The following is a 20,856-nucleotide window of genomic DNA, read 5'->3' on the forward strand; positions in this document are numbered from 1 at the left end:
CCAGTAAATGAATACCTCTTCTGTTCTTCTCTATTAAACATACAAGAAGTGCTCTTTGGTGAGCATAGACGACGTTGTTGTTGTTGTTGTTGTTGGGCTGCCGCGCTCCCCGCTGCTCGGGGACCTGCCTAGCCTACACCTGGTGGACTGCGCTCGATAATGTTCGAACGCAAGAGGTAGTAGCTGTGCTTATTTCCCCACTGGGGGAGTCTAACCAGTGCAAAAGCAGCTTTTTTTCCCCTCTTTATTTTGAACAGAGGTGTGAAACCTCTACTGTTTGTTTGTTAATCATTTCAGTACTGCATTCTTCTGAGGGTGGATTTGAGACAGGTGACGGATGAATGAGTGACTATGATGATGAGGACTCTGATGAAAAAGGAATGGTACATTTGGAAGTGTTTTGAGAGGAGGTTTTCTGACTGTCAGTTACTGACACTTTTTATATGGAAATATATGAAAAAGATTAAAAAAAATAATAAACTAATATTAAATTGTTGTGTATCATTTTGTAGCTTTTTCCCAAAACAATGTATCGTGTATTTCTCCATCAGTAAGATTGTATAAAATGTGGAGAAATGCAGTTCAGGAATCAAACATTCAAAGCACAGTCTGTGTCACCATCAGTTCACAGCTCGCTCAGATGCACAAGAACAGGAAATTAAATTGCCCGTGGTCATTAGTAAACATATCTGAGCGCTGTTATGCAAAAGATGACTTGTGAATTGACACGAGAGATTTACTTGCTCTCTGATAATGAAGCTGACTTCACCAACAGCATGCTGGACCCAGGGGTATAGTTCAGTCTGCTGTCATTACTGTCTAGGGACTTTGATGTGAATTTCATTTTACTGTATCAGAAGTGTGTAGTCCCCCTTCCTGTGGTGCGGTTGAGGCTTAAAGTTTCTCTTTGCTCCCGACCACCTTTTGTCTCGATTCAAAGGAGGGGATTTCCTTGTAGGTCAAGTTACCTCACTTTCCTGTTTGCCTCCGTGTCACACCTTTCTGGGAAAAAGTGTTTCGCTTTCCAGATGAGGCTGGAAGTCTGTCGGAAGTTCAGGGTGATTCCTGTCAGTCGAGGCCGCAGAAGTCTGTCAATGTAAAATCACCAGCAGAAACTCAACGTTCCTCCCCGCTGGCCTTTACATTTTCCCCCACAATAATACAAAACAGGAAAGGTGTTTTTTTTTAATTTTTTTTATTTAAGGTTTTTTTTTGGTTTTTTTATAAATCAGACAGCCACCTGTTGCTCATATCATGCTGAGAAATCCTATGTATAGAACAATGTTTGCTGTCATTTCTGGTTATCGGATTGTTTTACCAGGTTTTGAAGCATTAGCTTGTTTTGTGGTTGTTCAAGGTCACCATCGTGGGAAAACTGGGGTGGGAGTTCTACATTAAGTGCCGTTTCTGATTTGTTTCAATGTAATAACAGTGTGATTTTTGAAATGCTGTATGTTTAGGCTACTTGGTGTAACTCTGTAAGCACTGCCTGGCCCCATATCTGTGTCATAATAAAGCAAATGTGTTTTCTGCTCTTCATCTGCTGTGCTTTTTTTTTATTAAGTACAAGTTCAAATGCCACACAATCCACAAACGAAAAAAGATTTACACATGAGGTAAATTCCAGGTCGGTCAGCTGTTGTTTTTTTAAAACATTATGTACTGTACAATACAGTGCAAAGCCAGTCATATGAGCGTGCAAAGAGGTGTTTTGAAATTATTCTTGTGCGTGATAAACCTTAAAAGGTTTGTGGAACTGAAAGTGGATGATATGCAAATATGTCCATATACGTTCCAAAGTATAAAGGGCTCAACAAATATCACATCCACACACCACTTCTTTTTTTTTTTTTTTTTTTGTTACAGTTTAGATTAAGCCTGCTTGCTATATTCTGGATTATTACCTGTATGATTAGATAAAATTAAAACCTGAGACATTTTATGCATTTACAGTATAAGTGTTTCATATTGGCCTGTCTGGTCTGCAGCCTTTAAACTTTACTGGCTGTAACTTCACCCTTGGTGGAAAACATGACGGCTATGTGGAGCATATTCAGCATATTTAGAGGGTTACAGTGCAGGAGTCGGCTGAGCTCATTTCAGCTCTGGTCACGCTTGTTTTCTGCACATGAAGGAAACTACAAAACTTTACAGCCAGCTATACAAAGCTGTAAGTGGTGGCGTGTTTGATTGTTTATAAATTCAGTTTTTGCTGACACAAAACTCCACGCCCGACTCTCTCAGGCTGTCAGATCTGCAGACTGGAGCATCTTCATCAGTTTTTGAGCGACAGGTAGGAACTCTAACTCCCAGCATGCTCTGTGGAAGTCTCTCAAGTCCTTGTTGTCTGTCCAATTCAGAGCCTCCTCCTCATCTAAGGAATTTGTAAAGACAAGAGTGTGAGACGGGAAGGTGGGGATACGTGTAGCCCTCCCTTCCCTATGAGGGCCTCTGGTGTGAATCGGACATATTTCCAGTGTGTCCCTCCCTTCTTATGCAAAAGGAGGGATACACTTTCTCTCCTTATGTGTGAATCTTTACTAACACCAACCTAAGTATGCAGCGAGCATCTCCAGCAGCGATTCTCTCTCCTCGGTGTATAATACTTTCTCTGAGCTGCCACCAGTCAGGTTCCACACGGCCTGGCAAATCTGGCCCGCCAGCTGCCAATCACCCAGTCCAAAGTCTCTCAGACAGTCCACCAGCCTGATCACACGCACACACATAGAGACACACATCATATGACTTTTACTAAGCGGATTCACATGACCTAGAGGTTTGTGAACTCCACTTCACTGGCCCTTTATCTAAAAAGAGGATAAAGGGTGGGTATACAGGGGAAATAAAAAGTTGGAGCAGTGCTCGCTTAGGAAAGTGTGAAGAACTGCACCACAACCTCATAAATCCAAATTTACACATCTGTATGTTTGGACGAATCTGACAAGGATAAACATGAAAGCTAGATAATCAGGAACATCTTATTTGTAGCTGTGGAGTTGTTCGTCAGTTAAAGACCAGAAACCCCCACATCCCTCCCCCCAAAAAACAAAATCCCAAGGAGGATGCCTTCTGTGTACATAAAGTTAGTAATATTTTTCATAAATAAGCCTTAAATAAATAACGTCTTTCTTCTTTTATGCTCGCTTTTTTAAGCCCTTTGGAATTAACAGGTAATCTGACCACCTAGTCTGACATGTTGAATTCAATTAGCAGTAAAATAGTGACTCTAGTGATGCACAGTGATGATGATCACAGCATGCTTTCATCCTTACTTGGCAGAAGCCCCCTCCACCATGAGACAGACCCTGCTGGGAGGATCCAGAGCCAGGTTGGTGAGGACCCCGCAGGCTGCAAAGCACATCTCGTTGCTCTTTGAGTCGAGCAGCGTTACCACAAACTGGTGCACTTAGGAGGGAGGAAGATGGCAGCGTGAGTGAGGGAGTGCACCAAGACAAGGAGAGGCAAAGATAAGAGAGCCGCTATCACCAGAGTTCAGTGGACATGCTGACTGTAGCTGGCCTTGCAGATAAGTGTAGCCTAAACATGACATAATCATATGCAGAGGTGGGTCCTGCGTCTAGGTTTTCTGCGCCTGATGTGTTAAAGAGGGTTTCCTGCAGTAAACTTAGGCTCACTGTCTCTGCTCTACCTGCAAGAGTATGAAAACTGCATTTTCATGCACCTTTGTTTCGCATGATGAAGTTCCGAACGTCCTCGTAATGCGACAGGTTTCCATAGACGCGAACGGCCTCGAGCATGGCTCCTGTACTAGAGCTGAGCAGCAACTTCAACATCACTGTGGAGCAAAGAAAAAGAAAGAGCTGGAACTTAAAAAAATAAATAAATCTATTTTGTCCTCTCTTGGCTTGCCGGCCTTACGCTTTGCAATATGGAGCTGATTGTGTTTGATGGCAGAAGTCTCTTTCTGGTAGAAGGACAGGTTGTTGATGACAGCGGCCACATTGACTAGCAGCTCCTCGCTCTCCTCCACTGTCCTCAGCTCTGTGGCACCAACCCCCCGACACACACACACACACACACACACACACACACACACACACACACACACACACACACACACACACACACACACACACAAAAAAAAAAAAATCAGTGTAACATCAAATTAGTTTGTGCATCTGCCATCAGGAACACACCTTTAAAATCTACTTCCACAGTTTAAATATGAAAAAATATCTGCAGAACTAAAGTGACCAGCCTGTGAGTTTTGCCTTTAGCTCTGCTGAACTAATGTGACAGTGACATTATGATTAAAAATAACTGCAACCTGTAGTTAATTTTGGCGTCCTACAGTTGGTTTGATCGTGAGCTGGCACACAAAGGTCAAAGTGACTGGGTGCAACCAGCCATGACACCACGAGCAGCCTGAAAACAAGGCCTGCTCCCAATATAGCAGCAGATGTCTTGTGCTTGGTCATAAATCGTGAATATTGCGGTTGCGCTGTCAACCGTCTCCTGCGTCACTCGGAAGATGGTTTCTGGTTCTGACTGGAAGCGCCGCTTTGTACCCTGAAAAACCCTTTAATGTTGAGCGCCTCGACCCGTCGCGATCTTTATCAAAACAGGACATCAATCAGCCCAATCTGCTCTTTCATTCTAAGCTCAGATTTTGTCTTCACCTCTCAGTAATTTTTTGTTTCTGCCTTCAGTTGCTTCTCTCCACAGTCTCCCTTACCTGATGTGCCCCTCGATCTAATAATGTTCCCACCTTTTTTTCACTAGTTTGACCTCTGTGTTGTTTGTGAAAATTTGACTGTGTAGGAGGCAGGCAGCAGAGAATACAGAGCTTAACGCCCACCCGTGTATCAGTTCAACCTGTCCTGAAACCATCTAACCACATGGGAGATATTCACACACGCAAACCGAGTCGGCTGTGAGATGTCACAGAACATCCTGCTCATGCAGTGAAGCGCTTCTTCTGTCAGCCTTAAAAAAAGAAAAAAGAAAAAGAAGAAGAAGAAGAAAAAAAAACCCAGGTAAACCGAAAGAGGATGTGCTGCACAGCAAACAGAAAGTACTGAGAGGAAACTGAATGATGGAATGAACAGACAGATATGGAGTGTGTTTTTGTGTTTTTGACAAAAGTCACATCTTGTTCCCAGCACAAGGGAAGTGGTTGTGTACCTCGTAGGTACTTAAGGTGCACTAAGCCGCTATATTTAAACCTATCAGAACTTCAGATGTTTACATGCTGCTTTCGTTGCGTACCATGAAAAAACAGGCCACTGTTAAGCCTGCTGACTGCTTCATCTTCTTAACCTAATAAAGGATCTGACTTAAAGAAGATGAAGCTGCTCCTTCCTTGTGCTCACCAAGCGTCTCCATCAGAAGTCGAATGCAGGCTGTGTCTGCGGCCACAGGTGGACCCACGGCGGGGTGGATGCACATATTCGCCAGCACCCTGACCAGCTTCACCAGCACGTCGTCAGCCACCTGTGGTCTGACGGGAGGAGAGGCTCCTTTCTGCACGACTGTGTGAGGTGGCTCATCTTTTCGCTGGTAGATGTCGTACAGCCGGAGAAGCGTGCGCATGCAGCCGTCGCACTGAAAGAGCTCCAGCCGGGGCTCATCGCTTTTGGCCGTGAGATTCCCGAGGGTGAAGAGGAGGCGCACGATGAGATCCTGCGAACAAGCGGTGGAGATCGGTGGCGAAACATCAGTTTATGGATTTAGATTTATTAGATGTTTGCTTAGCGTTTTAAACTACTTCCTGGGGTTACCGGCTTTGTATCAATGAATCTGCTTACATTTCATGCTTAGTGCATTTTTATTATTGCCTTTTTATTTCTTAGAGACCAGCAGGATTTGTTGAACTGTCTAAACTGACACTGTAAAGGTTTGGCTTTTTTAATAAAGACCACTAATCTTTATTCTAACCACCTGATTCTCTATCAGCAATGTTTGATTAGTACATTTATATTCGACTATCCTGAGCAGAAGGAGGCTGATTGTGTGTGACACCACCTACAGGAAAGCAAGCCTCTCCTGTCATGCAGCACGAGCACCTGTGTCACTCAGAGTTTAGAGTTGTGTAGTTGGTTTGACTGCGATTACACAATATTTTGTCAATGAGTTACCACGCTTATGGAAAACAACTACGTCACACCCTGCAGAGCAGGTGAGAGCGCACTCGTGTCTCCCATTAACGTGTACCGAAACTGATATGAGGACGGGACGTGGTGTCCCAGGATGTTTATTACATGTTTTGCTATCGAGTGTGTTTATGTTTATGCGTGTGTGTTTGTATCTGTGGGTGTCAGTTTATTCCAAATGAAATGAGAAGCACTTGTGAGTCGAGTCTAGTTGCCAAAGTCCCACATTCATCCTCTCCTCTTCCCTCCATATTCTCTTCCTTCCTTCCCTAGTCTAGCTTCCCTTCCACTTCTGTATCACTTCTTCTGCTGTGCCTATTCAATCTTTCCTTCTCTCCTCCATTTTCATGTCTTTTTGCATACTCATCTGGTTTATTAAATATCTAATCAAACACACAGCAGAGGAGAAATTTTTATAGTAATAAACAATTCATATAAAACAAGTAAACAGTCCAGTAAAGATGCATAAGTAACTTAGTGTATAAAAAAGCACACAGACATGCTTACAAACAAGAAGAACACCTCTCTTTAATTCTGAAAAGTCTCAAGCACACACAAGAACACAGAGGAGGCTTGTGGACTCACCTGTTTTTGGTGATGTTTGCTCAACAGCTCTAAAAATAGCTGGTAGCAGTCGGGGGTCTGAGCCAGAGCGAGGCGGCACTCAGAATATGAAGAAAGTTTACTGAGGGTGAGAGGGGGACAAAAAATACCATAGACCACTCCACTCAACTCACTGCCCTGCTAGGGTGACTAAATATGGTGACATTAAATCAACATAATGATTATTTTCATTATCACGAGAAAATACATTTTTAAAAAGCTAATTTTCTTTATTTTAGACTTCATGAATTACTCTTATCACATATTGATAAACTGATGAGGCTGGGGTTACAGAAAGAGAAAGATGGGGGCGCAAATTGTGCTTGATTGCTTCAGTTTGGCGTTGGTATGAAGATCAGAGAGTACTCAGTCTGTATTATCCTCTACGACCTTTCAAAAGGTTGTCAAAATATCACAGACCATTTATTCCAAAGTAGATTTGCAGTTACCATTATATACAGTGTATATCCACTCACTGGACACTTTATTAGGTACACTTTGCTTGTTCAAGAACATATTTTGATGCTTTGAGCTTTGTGACATTGTGCATTTAAGGAGGTATATATAATTAAGACACTGAGTTGCTGTCATGTGATTGATTCGATATTTATGTTAACAAGCAGCTGGACAGATGCACTTAATGAAGTGACCAATGACTTTAACTCCACCCATGAGCATGTTTTTTTATCATATGTCCTAAAAATCTATGTACTTTCCTGAGGCTCCACCCCTATGTATGTAGTAAGCATGATTTAGGTAAGCAAGTTCAATACCTGTAAATTCTGGAAATGTTCATGCAGACATCCTGATCTTCACAGTGTTGCTGCAGCACTTGGCAAAGCGCTGGTAGTATGGAGAATGAAACAAACAGTGGACGGGAATCAGAGAGGTCGGCAAGATTCCTCAGGATCGTTGTCAGCTACAGAGGTGAAAAGACAGAAAAGGGTCCAGTGTAGCTTAGCAAAGAAAAATACACCTAGTACATTAATGGTTTGTAATAAGGCCAGAGCTTGTGACGCTGGCCTGTTCATCATGGTGTACAACATAGCAAATGGAAACTGCCCACAGCTGATCAGGATATCCTTCACTGCACACACTGAACAACTGTTTTCTTTGATCTGTGCAATATCTCTAAAATTAGAAACATCCTGCTTCAGAGTGAGTGAAGCTGAAACACTAACTAATACTACTTTTGGATTGGACTATTGTAATTCATAATGATCAGGTTGTTCTGAAAGTTCAGCGACAAGCCTTCAATTGATCCAAAACGCTGCAACGAAAGTAAGATCACAGGACTTCAGGACAGGACAGGACTTCCTGCAATGCACTGAGCACTTCCTCTCCACTCACTTCTTTTCACTCCATCCCCCCAACCGGCCACAGCAGATGGCCACAGCAGGAAAAACCTCCTTGCGCTGCAGGAGGTTTTTCCTGTTAAAAGGGAGTTTTTCATTCCCACCGTCACTAAGTACTCGCTCAAAGAGGGTCATTTGTTTGTTGGGGTTTTCCAAAGAACATCCTACGGTCTTTACTTAAGAGTTGAACTGAAGTGCGAAAATAAATCATTCTATGATAAGATTGAAACAGTCAAGTAAACAGCAGTACCGAAACTACCCTGAAAGTCATCGTGTGCTTATTTCGCCTTCATCAATGAGTCATGTTAGATATGAAATGAAGAACGGGTTGACAGTTTGTTTACTTGGGCCAGTTTCTGTGGTTGGCAGCAATAATTTTCAGTGCAGTCAAGCAAGCTGTTACTTGTGCAGCACAGAATACACTGTAAAAAAATTGTAATATAAAAGTATTTCACTGTGTATTTTACAGTGTTGTACCGTTCTTCTAGAATATCATGAAATTTACATAAATAGACTGTTTTTTTACATTTCAAATGTAAATTAACGTAAAATCACTGTAAATGTAATAAAACATAATTTTCTTGTTTTTTAAATGTATCTGTCTGTACATATGCATATTTAGATACAGTCACAAATGCATTATAATTTCACAAATATTTGTCCGTTATTTGAAAGATTGAACTGTTAGATTTAAATGTAATGCTATGGAAAAATACATAAAATGATTCGTATAAACTTTTTTTACACACGAGCAACATCTTTGTGAAATTTGCAGATGACACCACAGTGGTGGGGCTCATTTCCAAGGGAGACGAGTCTACGTACAGAGACGAGGTGGAGCAGCTGACGTCATGGTGTAAGGCCAATAACCTCCTCCTCAACACTTCAAAAACCAAAGAACTCATAATAGACTTCAGAAGGAAAAAGGCAGAGATCCAACCACTATTCATAAATGGGGACTGTGTAGAAAGGGTGGCAAGCTTCCGCTTCCTGGGAGTCAATATAGAGGAGAACCTTTCCTGGAGTGTGAACACCTCCGAACTGCTGAAAAAGGCCCAACAGAGACTGTACTTCCTGAGAATTCTCAGGAGGAATAACATCACACAGAGACTGCTGGTGTCCTTCTACAGAGCCACCATTGAGAGTGTTCTAACTTACTGCATATGCATCTGGTACACTAGCTGCACAGGGGCTCAGAGGAAAGCACTCCAAGGGATCATTAACACCGCCCAAAAGATCACTGGCTGCCCTCTCCCCACACTGGAAGTTCTACACAACGCCCACTGTTTTAAAAAGGCCCAAAACATCATAAAAGACACCTCACATCCTGGCCACTCCCTGTTCGAACTGTTGCCCTCAGGCAGACGGTACAGGGCAATCAGAGCAAGGACTAATAGACTCAAACACAGCTGTTATCCAACTGCAATAACACATCTGAATACTACAAAAAAATGTCCATCACGCCACTCTTGTGTTAATCTATGCACGGTCTGAAGCATGTGTGTGGGAATGTATGTGAATGTTTTACTGTTATATCTTATTAGTATTTTAAGTATTCTATCTATTTTATTTATTGAATTTTATTGTTTTATTTATATTTTGATATTGCTAGGGATGATGCAATGATCGGGGACCATTCTTAATTTCGTTGTTCTCATGACAATGACAATAAAGTTTCTGATTCTGATTCTCACGAGTTGGCAGTTCGCCTTGTAATCAGAAGGTTGCCGGTTCGAGCCCCGGCTCGGACACTCTCGGTCGTTGTGTCCTTGGGCAAGACACTTCACCAACCTCCTACTGGTGATGGCCAGAGGGGAATTATAAAGTGGAATTGTAAAGCGCTTTGAGGGTCTCATAAGCGCTATATGAATGCAATCCATTATTATTTAAACCAACTGTTAACTGTATATTTCTGTACATTTAAGTATTATTATTCATATTGCCGCATTCATTGACCTTGTTTATAGGTAATTTCATTGTTTAGTCACATTAAATTGTTCCTAATTTAATGTTTAAAAGCACTTGAAAAATCCCATGTAAAATTAGGGCAACAAACTGTATTGTCATTACTGAAAATAACCGTATTTTCATGGAAAAGTTATTTTCTGTTATTTTCTGGTATTATTTTGGCGCCCCAGCTGCCAGAATATTACTGTTTTATTCTCATGGGGCACCTTAAATACCAGACATTAACCAAAACATTTGATAGTGGAAAAATCTGCATCAGTCAATAAACTGGTACATTTTTTACTGATATGGTTTAACATCTTAGTTTTAAGGAGAAATATATATGGAACAAAAATTTGATGCTTTTTAATTGGTACCTGTACGAGGATGTGGCCTGCTATGGGGAGGTTGGTTTCTTCTACAATGCAGAGTTTCTGGATGAGTTTCTGTGCCACACATATGAAGTTTTTATCCAGCAATATTCTGAGGATTTCAGTGTTTCCAGAGAGAAATTTCAAAGTTCCAACACAATATAGGATTGCTTCTCCAGATGCAGACACATGTTCATTGCTTAGCATCCTCAGCAATGAATCTAGACACAGAAAACATTTGATGTTATCATCCCTATGGAGATTCATGCATCTATAAGACATGCAGTCGTATTTGTTCACAAAATTTCAGACCAGAGTTACAGAATAGATAACCACTATGTTGTCTACTGTTCCATCCTGACCAATGACTGAGTTGTTCTGGAAGAGGATGTCGTTGCTTTCAGTGCGGCTGATCTGGAAGATGAGTTTACAGATGTTGAGCAGGTTGTTTCCACTGACGCACAGCTGGGGAGAAAAATACAAAAGAATTCACATAATTTTTTGTATAAAATAGTGGGGGTGCTTTGTGACAGAGATAAGTAGGAGACATGCTGGCATGCACACACCCCCGCAGACAACCTTGCAAACTCACAGATGACTCACAGCAAGGCACAGCTGGGCAATGTGCATGTTGAGCTGGGCATAGTTGAGGTCAATGAGTCGGAACAGCGTTCGAAGTATCCCTGACCTCTTCTTACAGCGCCGACCGAGCATGTCCGCCTCTGCCAACGTGCCGTGGAGGCGGTCACACAAATCACACAGGCGGTCAACCGAGCCCTCGGAACCACCTTGCATTGCAGGCAGAGCACACACATTTCAAAAAAACAAAGTCAAGTTTAGGACAGCATGTGCAAAACTCACAATAAGGGCAAACATGTATTTGCACAAATATAGATCAGAGATGTTTTTGTGTCTTTCATATTGTACATTACACAGGCTCTCCTGTTCGTGTGTGGTTGCGAATCAATAATCCTTTGGTCAGCAGAAAATGAACATTTTCCTTCCTCTTCCAAGAAGCAGCTTTGGATTTCATTGGTAATATGCAGGGGAACAATTCAACGACAGGCAGCTGTGCTCTTTAGCGGAGGAAGAGAAAGGGTGGAGTTTTTCCTTGTTTTCGAGGTAAAATAAATGTTTTCCCAGCATAAATAGCAGGGCCTGGCCATGTCTAAAAAAGGTTAGATCCAGTCTAACACTCAGCACTTCACTGCAATATCTCTTTCTGAATCTGAAAGGTGTTTTATGCATGCACCAGAAGGCCCTTGGTACAATAAATATTTAATATTTATCTTCCAAATGAATTTTCCATTAAATTTGTAAAATGTTAAAATATTTACAGCCATAGATTTAATTTTACGGCTGTCAGACTCCAGTTGCAGGCAAGACAATTCTGTATGAATGCCAAGCATAACATTACTCTTTCTTTCTTTGGCAGCTAAAATGACAGTACTTTTTCATTTTGTGAGACTCTATGCATGACTATCTGCCAGTGTTGAAAAATCTATTTTTTAGCCTGCTGGCTGTAAATAAAAAGTGCTCTTGAAACACAGGAAATAGGTATGAATATGAGCAGGTTAGCACAAATAAAAAGATAAAAATAAGTGCCTTAACCACAATCCACTTTAGATTGGCTCTGGAAACATTCAGGCCCAAAGGGTTATATATAATATTTTGATGATTTGAATGCATTTGAATGTTCTATATTTGGACCGTGTTTCGGGGGTTTCTTTATTACACTGGCCACAATACCTGCAGCTGCACTCTCTAGTTTCTGAAGGAGAGGAACGATCACATTATTCCACATCAGTGACTCTGCATCCTCCTCTTTGTTGCCCTTGTTGTCTCCACGCTCTGGCTCTGAAATGTGCAGAGAGAATTGCAGTTAGCCAATTACCACCTCAGAAAACAAAAGCGACAACCACAGTTCACAAGTTCACAGTCTTAAAATATAACAGCAGGAAGTTTGATGCCACAGTGAAAAGGTCACCATCCACAGCTAGACTTCCTCTGATTTGTTGGCATGTGGGCATGTGAGCTTGCGCACGTTAACTTGTGCAATCTCTTGCACACAGTGTGCCTGTTTTTTTTTTGTTTTTTTTTGCTGAATATTTGCATAACCCTTGCTTGGTGTGATGCAGGAAGCTGCGGCTGCACGAACCAAAACTTCTCTAACCTATTGGCTGACTGCCTGTCATGGTAAAACTTGCGCCCTTAGCAACAACACCCCAATCAAAGTTTATTTCTTTTGCACGTGAAACCTTTCTGGGCTCAAGAGTAAACAGAGAGATTTCATATTTAGATCTGTTTGTACTAATTTTGCTCTACGTTGTGCCTGAGTGAAACCAAGTACATTTCTACTTTTACACGCTGTTCAAAATGTACCATTTGTGTTTATTATGCACAACACCATACAAAACAAGACAGTGAGCTTCATTTAGTGGATGTGAACAAACCTGTTGTGCTATCTTCTTTGCAGTCTTTGGGTCTTACTGCTGAGTCCACATCACTCTGCACTATTCTGAAAAACACACAAAGAGCCTGACTATATGGGGTTTAGGAAAATACACAAATAAGAGTTAAAATGAAGAGGCACTAGGGGCTCTGGCTCTTAAAAAATAAAATATATTTATTATTATTATTTATTTATGTTTTGCTGATTTTACACCCTGTGAACAAAACGTAAGGTCTATTTTCGTCAACAAGCACTGGGTGTCACTGTTGCAACAGTGATTGAAACGTGTATAGGCTCCGCTGCTTCACTGTATTTGTGTGTCTGTGCATGTAGATTTGCACCCATGCAGATATGTGTGTATCCGAAAGTTTCTGTGTGGCCACTTTTTAATTTTAATTTTGTTTGTTTGTCTAGAGGTGTGCTGCTTTGCAGGATGCACAACTGCAATCCCCAACAGACAGGAACTAAGATCTCAGCTTTGTGGGCAGTCTGGTTAAAGGTGTTCATGATTTGTCACTGCGAGCCGTCTCCAAAACCTTACAATTTGTTCTGCAATAACCGTAATGTGCTCCCAAAAACACGCCCAAGTGTCATGCTGTGTTATGTGTTGTGGCTCGCCCTTGCATGTCACTCTGATCTGAGTGTCTGCATTTAAACTCTGCACTGTTCCACCCACACTCAAAGATAATGACTCAGTGCTCCAGTATATTCTATATTACATGACAGGTGCCGTTTCTTATGACCAATTAATCCTTAATGACTTTCTGTAACTGTAAAGATTTACTGCAAAAAGCACACAAATATGTAAAGAGGGAATAGCTTTAAAAACATTGAAAGGTGTAACCACTCCTGTAGAAGACAAAGACAAGGACTGAAGCTTCTGTAATATCACAGGCTAACTCTCAGGATTTGTTATTTCTTTGAACTTTTACATACAAGTGACAGATATGAGATTTGGCAGCTATTATCTTCTCATTTCAATGAAGAATCCTCAGAAGAAACTTGTTTGATGCTCTTTGATTAATATACAGTTTTGGGGCATTATAATATAGCACACTCACCTTGGTGATTTGATGAATGTTAAAATCTGGCACATGGGGCATATGGAGTAGGGAGTGCTGGCTAGGGTATGCTACAGTGAATGTCAGGGGGCTTTAGCTCTGTATGATAGGATTAAGAGCCCGATAATAAGGCCTCTTTGTGTGATTCGGCATTCTCGGAGACATGACCTCATCCCTGTCTTAGGCCTGGCCAGTGCACTGCAGTCACAATACACGCTGCTGCCAGTCTTGCCCAGATGGGCACCCAAATCTAATAGAGAGCCATTTGGAGCTATAGAGCTCTGGCTTATTGGAGAAAAAGAACCTAGTGGATGTCTAATCTCCCCTATCTTTATATCTCATCCAACTCATCATATTAATCTGTCCAGCTGCGTCCATTTCCACTTGCAGTGTGCTTCTGCCTTGGCTCTATGTGATTTTTCATTGTTCTCCTCTATCTAATGTCTCTTTTATGTAGTTCCTTGCAACACTAAAGAACTGTGGTTTAAAAACTCTGACCTAGAAAGAATCAAAAAGGGGAAGTCTTCAAGCCCATTTTGTGTAATAATAACATGACCCCGGTTTTCTCACTTGGGACTTCTCTTTGTCAGCAACAAGTTATACAAACATAGCATGTTAACTTGGTATTAGGTAGGAGGTTGAGCTTGAGGCCATGGCCCAGATTTCCTGTAAAAGTGTTTTATGGTCTGCTCACCCCCCTTCAACTGCCCCACCCAATCGATAGGCAAATGGATTGTAACGACAGCCCCCGACCTCACGGTCAGAGTTATGCCCCTCGTGCTGACACACAGCTGATGAGGTCGGCAAAAAAAAGCAGAGCTTTTAGCCTCTGTGCACTATGGAAATGTAAAAGCTGACATTTGCTAGTAATGACAGATAGAGACAGTTTCGATGGGAAGAAGAAGCTCAACTCGACCAAGATATGGTGTACAGTGATGTATATGAGGGTTTAAAAGGGGTCGCGTGCCTGAAGTTAAAGAATTCATTCTATCTATTTGTTAGTGACCCCACTGCTGGTCTAACTGACTTCAGCTATTCGGCTACAGTTGAACATATGAACAATGGTTGGCCGTGGGTCAAGTAGACGTTTTAAAATCCTTTTACTTCGGACTAAGTTCACGACAAGTTTAAAAGTAATAGTCCCAACTTTTGACTTATTGCCTCATTTACATTTTTCTGCAAACAGAAGAAGTATTCTCCAAGAGATCACAATTTTTAAAAAAGTAAAATACAAAAAATCCTACAGCAAAATAAAAATACTGATAAAGTTAGTCCTTGTAGAATTTAAAAGACATGTACTGACAGTTACAGGGATGGACATTTAGGTACAAAATAAACAACTATACTCATATCAGCTTTACTGACGTATTTGCTGCTTTGATCCTCTGCCCAGTAGTCTGGTTTACTTATGAACCACAACCCAAAGACAATATAAGGAAGAGAGGAAACAAAGCAAGGAGGAGAGGGAGAAGGATTTGACAAAAAGCAAAAAAAGGGAGGCCCAATCAGCTCAGTGTAGTAATGGCTACCCCTTCACCCTTGCATGTCAATAAATCTTAAACTCATTGTCGAACTGTCATTACTGTTAAAGATTGGGAGGGTGGAAGGGTGGAGAGCGAAGGACATAATGTTTCTTCCAAGTGAAACAGAAGAACAGAAAGCGTACCTTTCACTTGCTGTTGTGTGAGGGCCGGGTTTGACAGGACCACTGTAACCTGCAGTGTGGTCTGTACTGGAAAGTTGCTTAGCTGACAGCTGCTTTTGTCCTGGGCCTGCATTCAGTGGCTCTTTCACTGAACACGTGGAAAAGATGTGGCAAGAAGTTAATTATAGCAATGTTTCTATTTCCTTCATTAGGTAAAAGTACAAGTCCCTATTCATACACATTAACACAGTGCACATATACAGTAAATGTATACAGATAAAGGGCTTAGTCACTCTCCATTATCTGTTTTACTGCTCTAAATAGCTGAGCAGTTTTGTACGGAAAGGTTTGAGAGTGAGTAGTCATTTTCCACTCAAAACAGCAGGCGTATATTATGCTTTTTACCAAGCCCCACCACAGAGAATGTAAATCAGGTAAAATGTCAGCATGTGAATGGCTCCATTCATTCCCCTTTCAGAAAACTGCTTCAGCACTCGTGTCTATGCAGGACACGGAAGAAAATGAATGATGTGTTGTTGTTGTTTTTCTATTTATCTTGTACATATTAAACAGTTCCTAATAAACCGGGTTACTAGCATTTCATAGTAAGCACAGTAAGGGTGCTTTTTTTTTTTTACTGCGATCTCTTGTACCGTAAGTTGAGCTTCATTAACATCTTTTCCCCTCTTCTTTACCATTTCGGTGTCCTTCTAAAGGCGGTAACCTGGTGAGAGATCCAGGTCTGAGGAGGCGTGCTCGTACTCCTGCCCCTGCCAGCCCCCTACGCGGTTTCACTGGGCTAGTAGGAGGTTTGGGTAAGGCTTTGAATGGATTGTCAGCATCACAGGGGACTGAAAACTTTGGCTTCTGGCAAAGCACAAACATCAAGTGCTGAGTATTAGCCAGAGGAAAAATTCACTTGAGACATCAGCACTTTTATAAGCAGAGAAATTTCATTGCATTTATTGCTTCCTTTGCATTTGTTTTTTAAAACTTAAATGCTATTTAATTAGCATATTTAGCATATTTAGCTGGTGCACAGAGGTGTACTGGCCTATTATCCAATTTATTGCTTTGCTTTACAAGTTTATTTATCCACTGAAGATTAGAAGCGTACATACTGAAAACTGACCCTTATTCTGGGATAACCTTCCTGCTTAGACTACAATGCATATTGTGTGTTTATGTGTGATAAGAACATACATGATCCAAAGGAGAGAGGCGAGTCCCTGAACCTGGCCTGGAGTCTGAAGCATCAAAACTTTGAGCATGAAGGCTACAGAGTAAAAAAAGACCCCAACAAAAACAAATGATTACTTTCATCGGAACCACAGTTTATTTTAGATCTTCACAGAAGTGCCATTTCTGACTAACCTAAAAGCAGAAGGTGGTCTGTTGTCACGAATAGATGCGCTCCCAAAAAGTTGTCTATGTCCATCTCTGGGAGTAAATGGCCGGTGAGTGGACTGAACTCGTAGGGACTGTCTGACCTCATTTACTATCTCTGCACACGTTTTCCTCAAAGCGTTGCGCCGGGGCATCAAGGGGCTGCAGATCTCATGTTTCGTCTCTGTAGAGGCCATATAGGCCTAACTGACATGTGTCAAGAAAGTCCACTGATGATTAAATAATGTCATTATATGTATAGATATAGGGTGTATCACTAATGGATACCCAGAGGTACATGTTACCTTAAAATGAACAGTAGGTGTAAAAGAAGCAATGCAAAATCACCCTAAAGCCCTGTATTCAGTCTCACTTCAGTAAAAGTATGGAGACAAAATGTAAAGCATCAACAGCAAAAGCAGTAATTACCACAGCACAAGGATCCTCCTTACTGGATTATTGTTATTATAAATTAAGCTCCCTGTTATTTTATAAATGAATCGGTTAATTGGTGAATTAATAAAAACATCAGAATAAAATCAATGATTCCCATGAAAACTGGCCCATGCTGATAAACTGAAACACTTTCACTTATACATAAAAAAACTAAATGGAGAAAAGAAAAACTTAAGAGGAACTAATTTTAAGCCACCTAATTAGCTAAACTATAATTGTTGTTAAATTACAAAATTCACACTAATTGTTTCTGCTCAGCTAAATGATCAGCTTTAACTAAATTATCATTAACGCTTCATCATATTTTATTAGACTATTCATTTTGTGTGTCCAATCTTTAACTGTACACACCTAGTAGCTAGAACTATCAGATGAATTGCAAACAACAGAACAAAAACCTGCAATCTAAAGTGAAATTTGATGAAGTAATTGTAAACCACAGGATTAAAGGTAAGTAATCTGTAAGACATACCTTAAGAGTATACTGAAGAAGCCTAATAGCAGACAAAACCGCTATCAGAAGTTCAGATGGAACCAGGAAAGTACTAAAGTAGAGTTTTTGGGTTTGTTTAGTTTTCTGTGGAAGACTATATATATAAATATATTTACAAATAAATTATAAGTAATTAACTTTAAGATAACCTTTCCCTGAACCTAAAGACAAGCCCTGAGCTGGAAGTTCCTCTGCGCGTTCACGCTCCGTCTCCATGGCGACAAAGTGCCGCTATGGTAGCTTGAACAACAAACCCTGGAAAGATAATAAGCTAAGCATTCACCAAAGAATACTAAACTGTTTATTTATCCCTGTGAGAGCAGGAAAACCGAGTTATTTATTATGAATGAAAGCCTGAACATTAATTAAACGGTTATTGAAGAAAGCTGGAGCACTTACCGTTCGCCCCTTTAAGGTCCTCTAGGGGTAACAGTGGGGAAGCAGCAGTCGAGCCCTTAAAGTGGGATTTCACGGCCAAAAGAAAAAGACAGCGATACCTGAAACTTGCTAAAACTGTTCTCGTTTTTGACAACAAGCTAGCCTGACGGTATCACGTGCACGAGCTCCAGTGAGTGCCCCCCTCTCTCTTCTCTCTCTCTCTCTCCCTCGCGACACGGTGACGCGCCTGCGCATGTTAGGAAGGAAACTGAAGCAAACGCGAGTTTCACTCAGAAATGTGAGGACATATATACATCAGTTGTTACAAGTTTTCCTAACTTAACACGTGCCAATAATTGGACTGATAAGTACAGTGAATTAACTAATGACCGAGGAAACTTGAAAACAATCAAAAGTATTTTATTTATGCAGGTGTTGCAGCTGGGAAAGCTGTGTGGATGCCAGCTCTGGCCCTGGATCGAAGACCTGTACATTCTTGTATGTATTTTCACTTTATTTTAGTTGCTACAATGAGGACATTAATATGCAGAGGCACACAAATGGGAACTGACTAATATAGCAAGATACTGATGGACATAAACCACACTATTTAACTACAATAGAACGCTTACACTTTTAAAAAAATGGTTTGGGCATTTGAATGAAAAGAGTATCAGTATTGCTTAGTATTCTTAATAGCATTTGCTATTAGTGTTATTTTTAACCTATTCTGCTATCAAGAGCATTTTCAGTCCTTTTTAATTCCGAGATAAAAGGCCTCTAAGATGACAGACGCTTTGTGTTGAAAAATGTATAACCATTGTTCTTTTTTTCCCATTTAACTACATTAAAAAATATTGATTTATGCATTTATAACTTATCCGATATTCCAATCTATATAAACACTGATTAGGAAAACAGATTTTTAAAACCATATCACACACCGATCACATATCCAAAGCCCACAGCATTTCTTCATATGGCAGCATATGACTGCATATTACTATACAAATGTTTTACAGGTAGCTGAATCTCAGCTGCTTCTACAATTCTGCTACATTTGTTTTTTGTGTATCCATAATTTCATAAAGCTGGCAATTGTTACAAATCAGCACAGAATAGAAGTCATCGGTGCTGCACTCTAAAGAAGATTTCACAAAGTGAAGCATAGCAGTTCCAACCAACAGTGCATAAACTGTTATGCTAATTTCTGCTAATAATAGTTTATTTGGTTATCTGATCACTATTTGGGTACCTCCGATGTCTGTAGTTCTTCTGTTTTTGTGGCTGAGCTGTAGTAGAGGCCAGTGGTTATAGTTTTAGTTCCCCCTCTCACTCGTGTAAAAGCCACACAGGTCATCTATAATCCTGTAAGCCAGATGTCTTGTTCTCTCAGCCTATTGCTCTCAGCGACACAGATTGACAGCAGTATACACTAAATAGGAACAGTTTGTGGTGTAAAGAAAACTTCATTTCAGTTTTATTGAACATTACAAAGTTTGATCCCAGAAAAAATGCTTAAAAACACACAGAAACAAAAAACATTGGCTCATTATAGAATAAATAACAATCATATATTAGCAATATCCACAAATTATTTTCTTCTGCAATGTAAAAAAGTTAAAATATTCACTTCTGGCTAAGTTTGATTCGTTTTTACTGTCAACGAGATTGTCAGAGTCCTCCGCCATTTTGTAGTTACACAAAGCGTGACGTTTCAGAAAATAAATAAATAAAAAATGGGAGGACCTAAAATGGCCGCATACTTACGTGGTGTTCATCAGCAAGAGTTTCACTCACACTTGTGGTCCACTGCAAGTTGGTCTTTAATGTTGGTCCCTGAACACACCATAAAAGACCAATAACTGGCTGTCCTCCTGACACATACTGGAGTTGTACATGGGAAAGCGACCTCCAGCCTTTACTCCCTCAGTCCATTCGAGTTAGCCAAGCTATCCCCACACTCTCTCCAAGCTTCATTTACTGCAAATGAAGCAGAGTGGAAGAAGGATTTGATCAATATTCATAGGAAAATTCAGAGTTCAGGAGGAGTACATGGTGCCGAAGTTCATTCATTCAACTCGCGCTTCGCTCTGGTTCTCTTTAACCTGTCTAAGATGGGCTGACCACTTTAAACACCAATCAGAACTGTCTGGATTTTCACATTCATCCACTCGTAAACCTTTTCCCCCTGGCTTTTTATTTTTTACACAGTGAAATATACATCTGAACAATCTTGTGAGTCCCTGGTTGGATTTAAATAGCCTTACATGCTTCAGTCTCTTGGATACAGTGAAAACGATTGGCCAGGAGTGCATGCTGTGCATGCCCAATCACAGGGCATCACCAAGGAGCCTGCCAGCCAATGGGAGGAAGAAGATGGTCTCTGTGATTTCATTGTCACTAAGGGAGGGGGTGAACATGCTGCCAGGACAGTTGGTGCAAACATGCTAAGCAGTGGACTCTATAATATTCGGAGTGTATATGTCTGAGATAACCTGTGGAGCCAGATCAAGAGTGTTGCCAGGAGAGAAGAACGCAGGGCGGGACTAAGAAGCTCCCCTCAGCAGGATCAACACAGTCCCTACACAGTGCA

General features: G+C 40.9%; 1 protein-coding gene across 2 annotated transcripts; it reads right to left on the minus strand.

Annotated features, from left to right (window-relative positions):
* Window positions 1–1,840: 1,840 nt before the first annotated feature.
* On the minus strand, window positions 1,841–20,452 carry armc2 (armadillo repeat containing 2). Of its 2 annotated transcripts, none has more exons than XM_026194142.1 (18): window positions 18,282–20,452; window positions 16,922–17,140; window positions 16,751–16,823; window positions 16,243–16,414; window positions 15,569–15,695; window positions 12,843–12,907; window positions 12,139–12,246; window positions 10,993–11,177; window positions 10,752–10,854; window positions 10,396–10,610; window positions 7,490–7,635; window positions 6,699–6,798; window positions 5,334–5,643; window positions 3,880–4,002; window positions 3,683–3,796; window positions 3,273–3,405; window positions 2,552–2,706; window positions 1,841–2,374 (listed from the first exon to the last, which is right to left on the minus strand). In XM_026194142.1, the coding sequence occupies exons 2-18, from the start codon at window positions 17,128–17,130 to the stop codon at window positions 2,241–2,243; spliced, it is 2,472 nt and encodes an 823-aa protein (XP_026049927.1). In that variant the 5' UTR covers window positions 17,131–17,140; window positions 18,282–20,452; the 3' UTR covers window positions 1,841–2,240. The 2 variants fall into 2 exon arrangements, with proteins under 2 accessions (XP_026049927.1, XP_026049928.1); XM_026194143.1 differs by lacking the exon at window positions 18,282–20,452 and adding an exon at window positions 17,862–17,909.
* Window positions 20,453–20,856: the final 404 nt, after the last annotated feature.

The sequence above is a fragment of the Astatotilapia calliptera genome, chromosome 15, assembly GCF_900246225.1.
Source record: "Astatotilapia calliptera chromosome 15, fAstCal1.2, whole genome shotgun sequence".
In the NCBI taxonomy this organism is placed as follows: Eukaryota; Metazoa; Chordata; class Actinopteri; order Cichliformes; family Cichlidae; genus Astatotilapia; species Astatotilapia calliptera.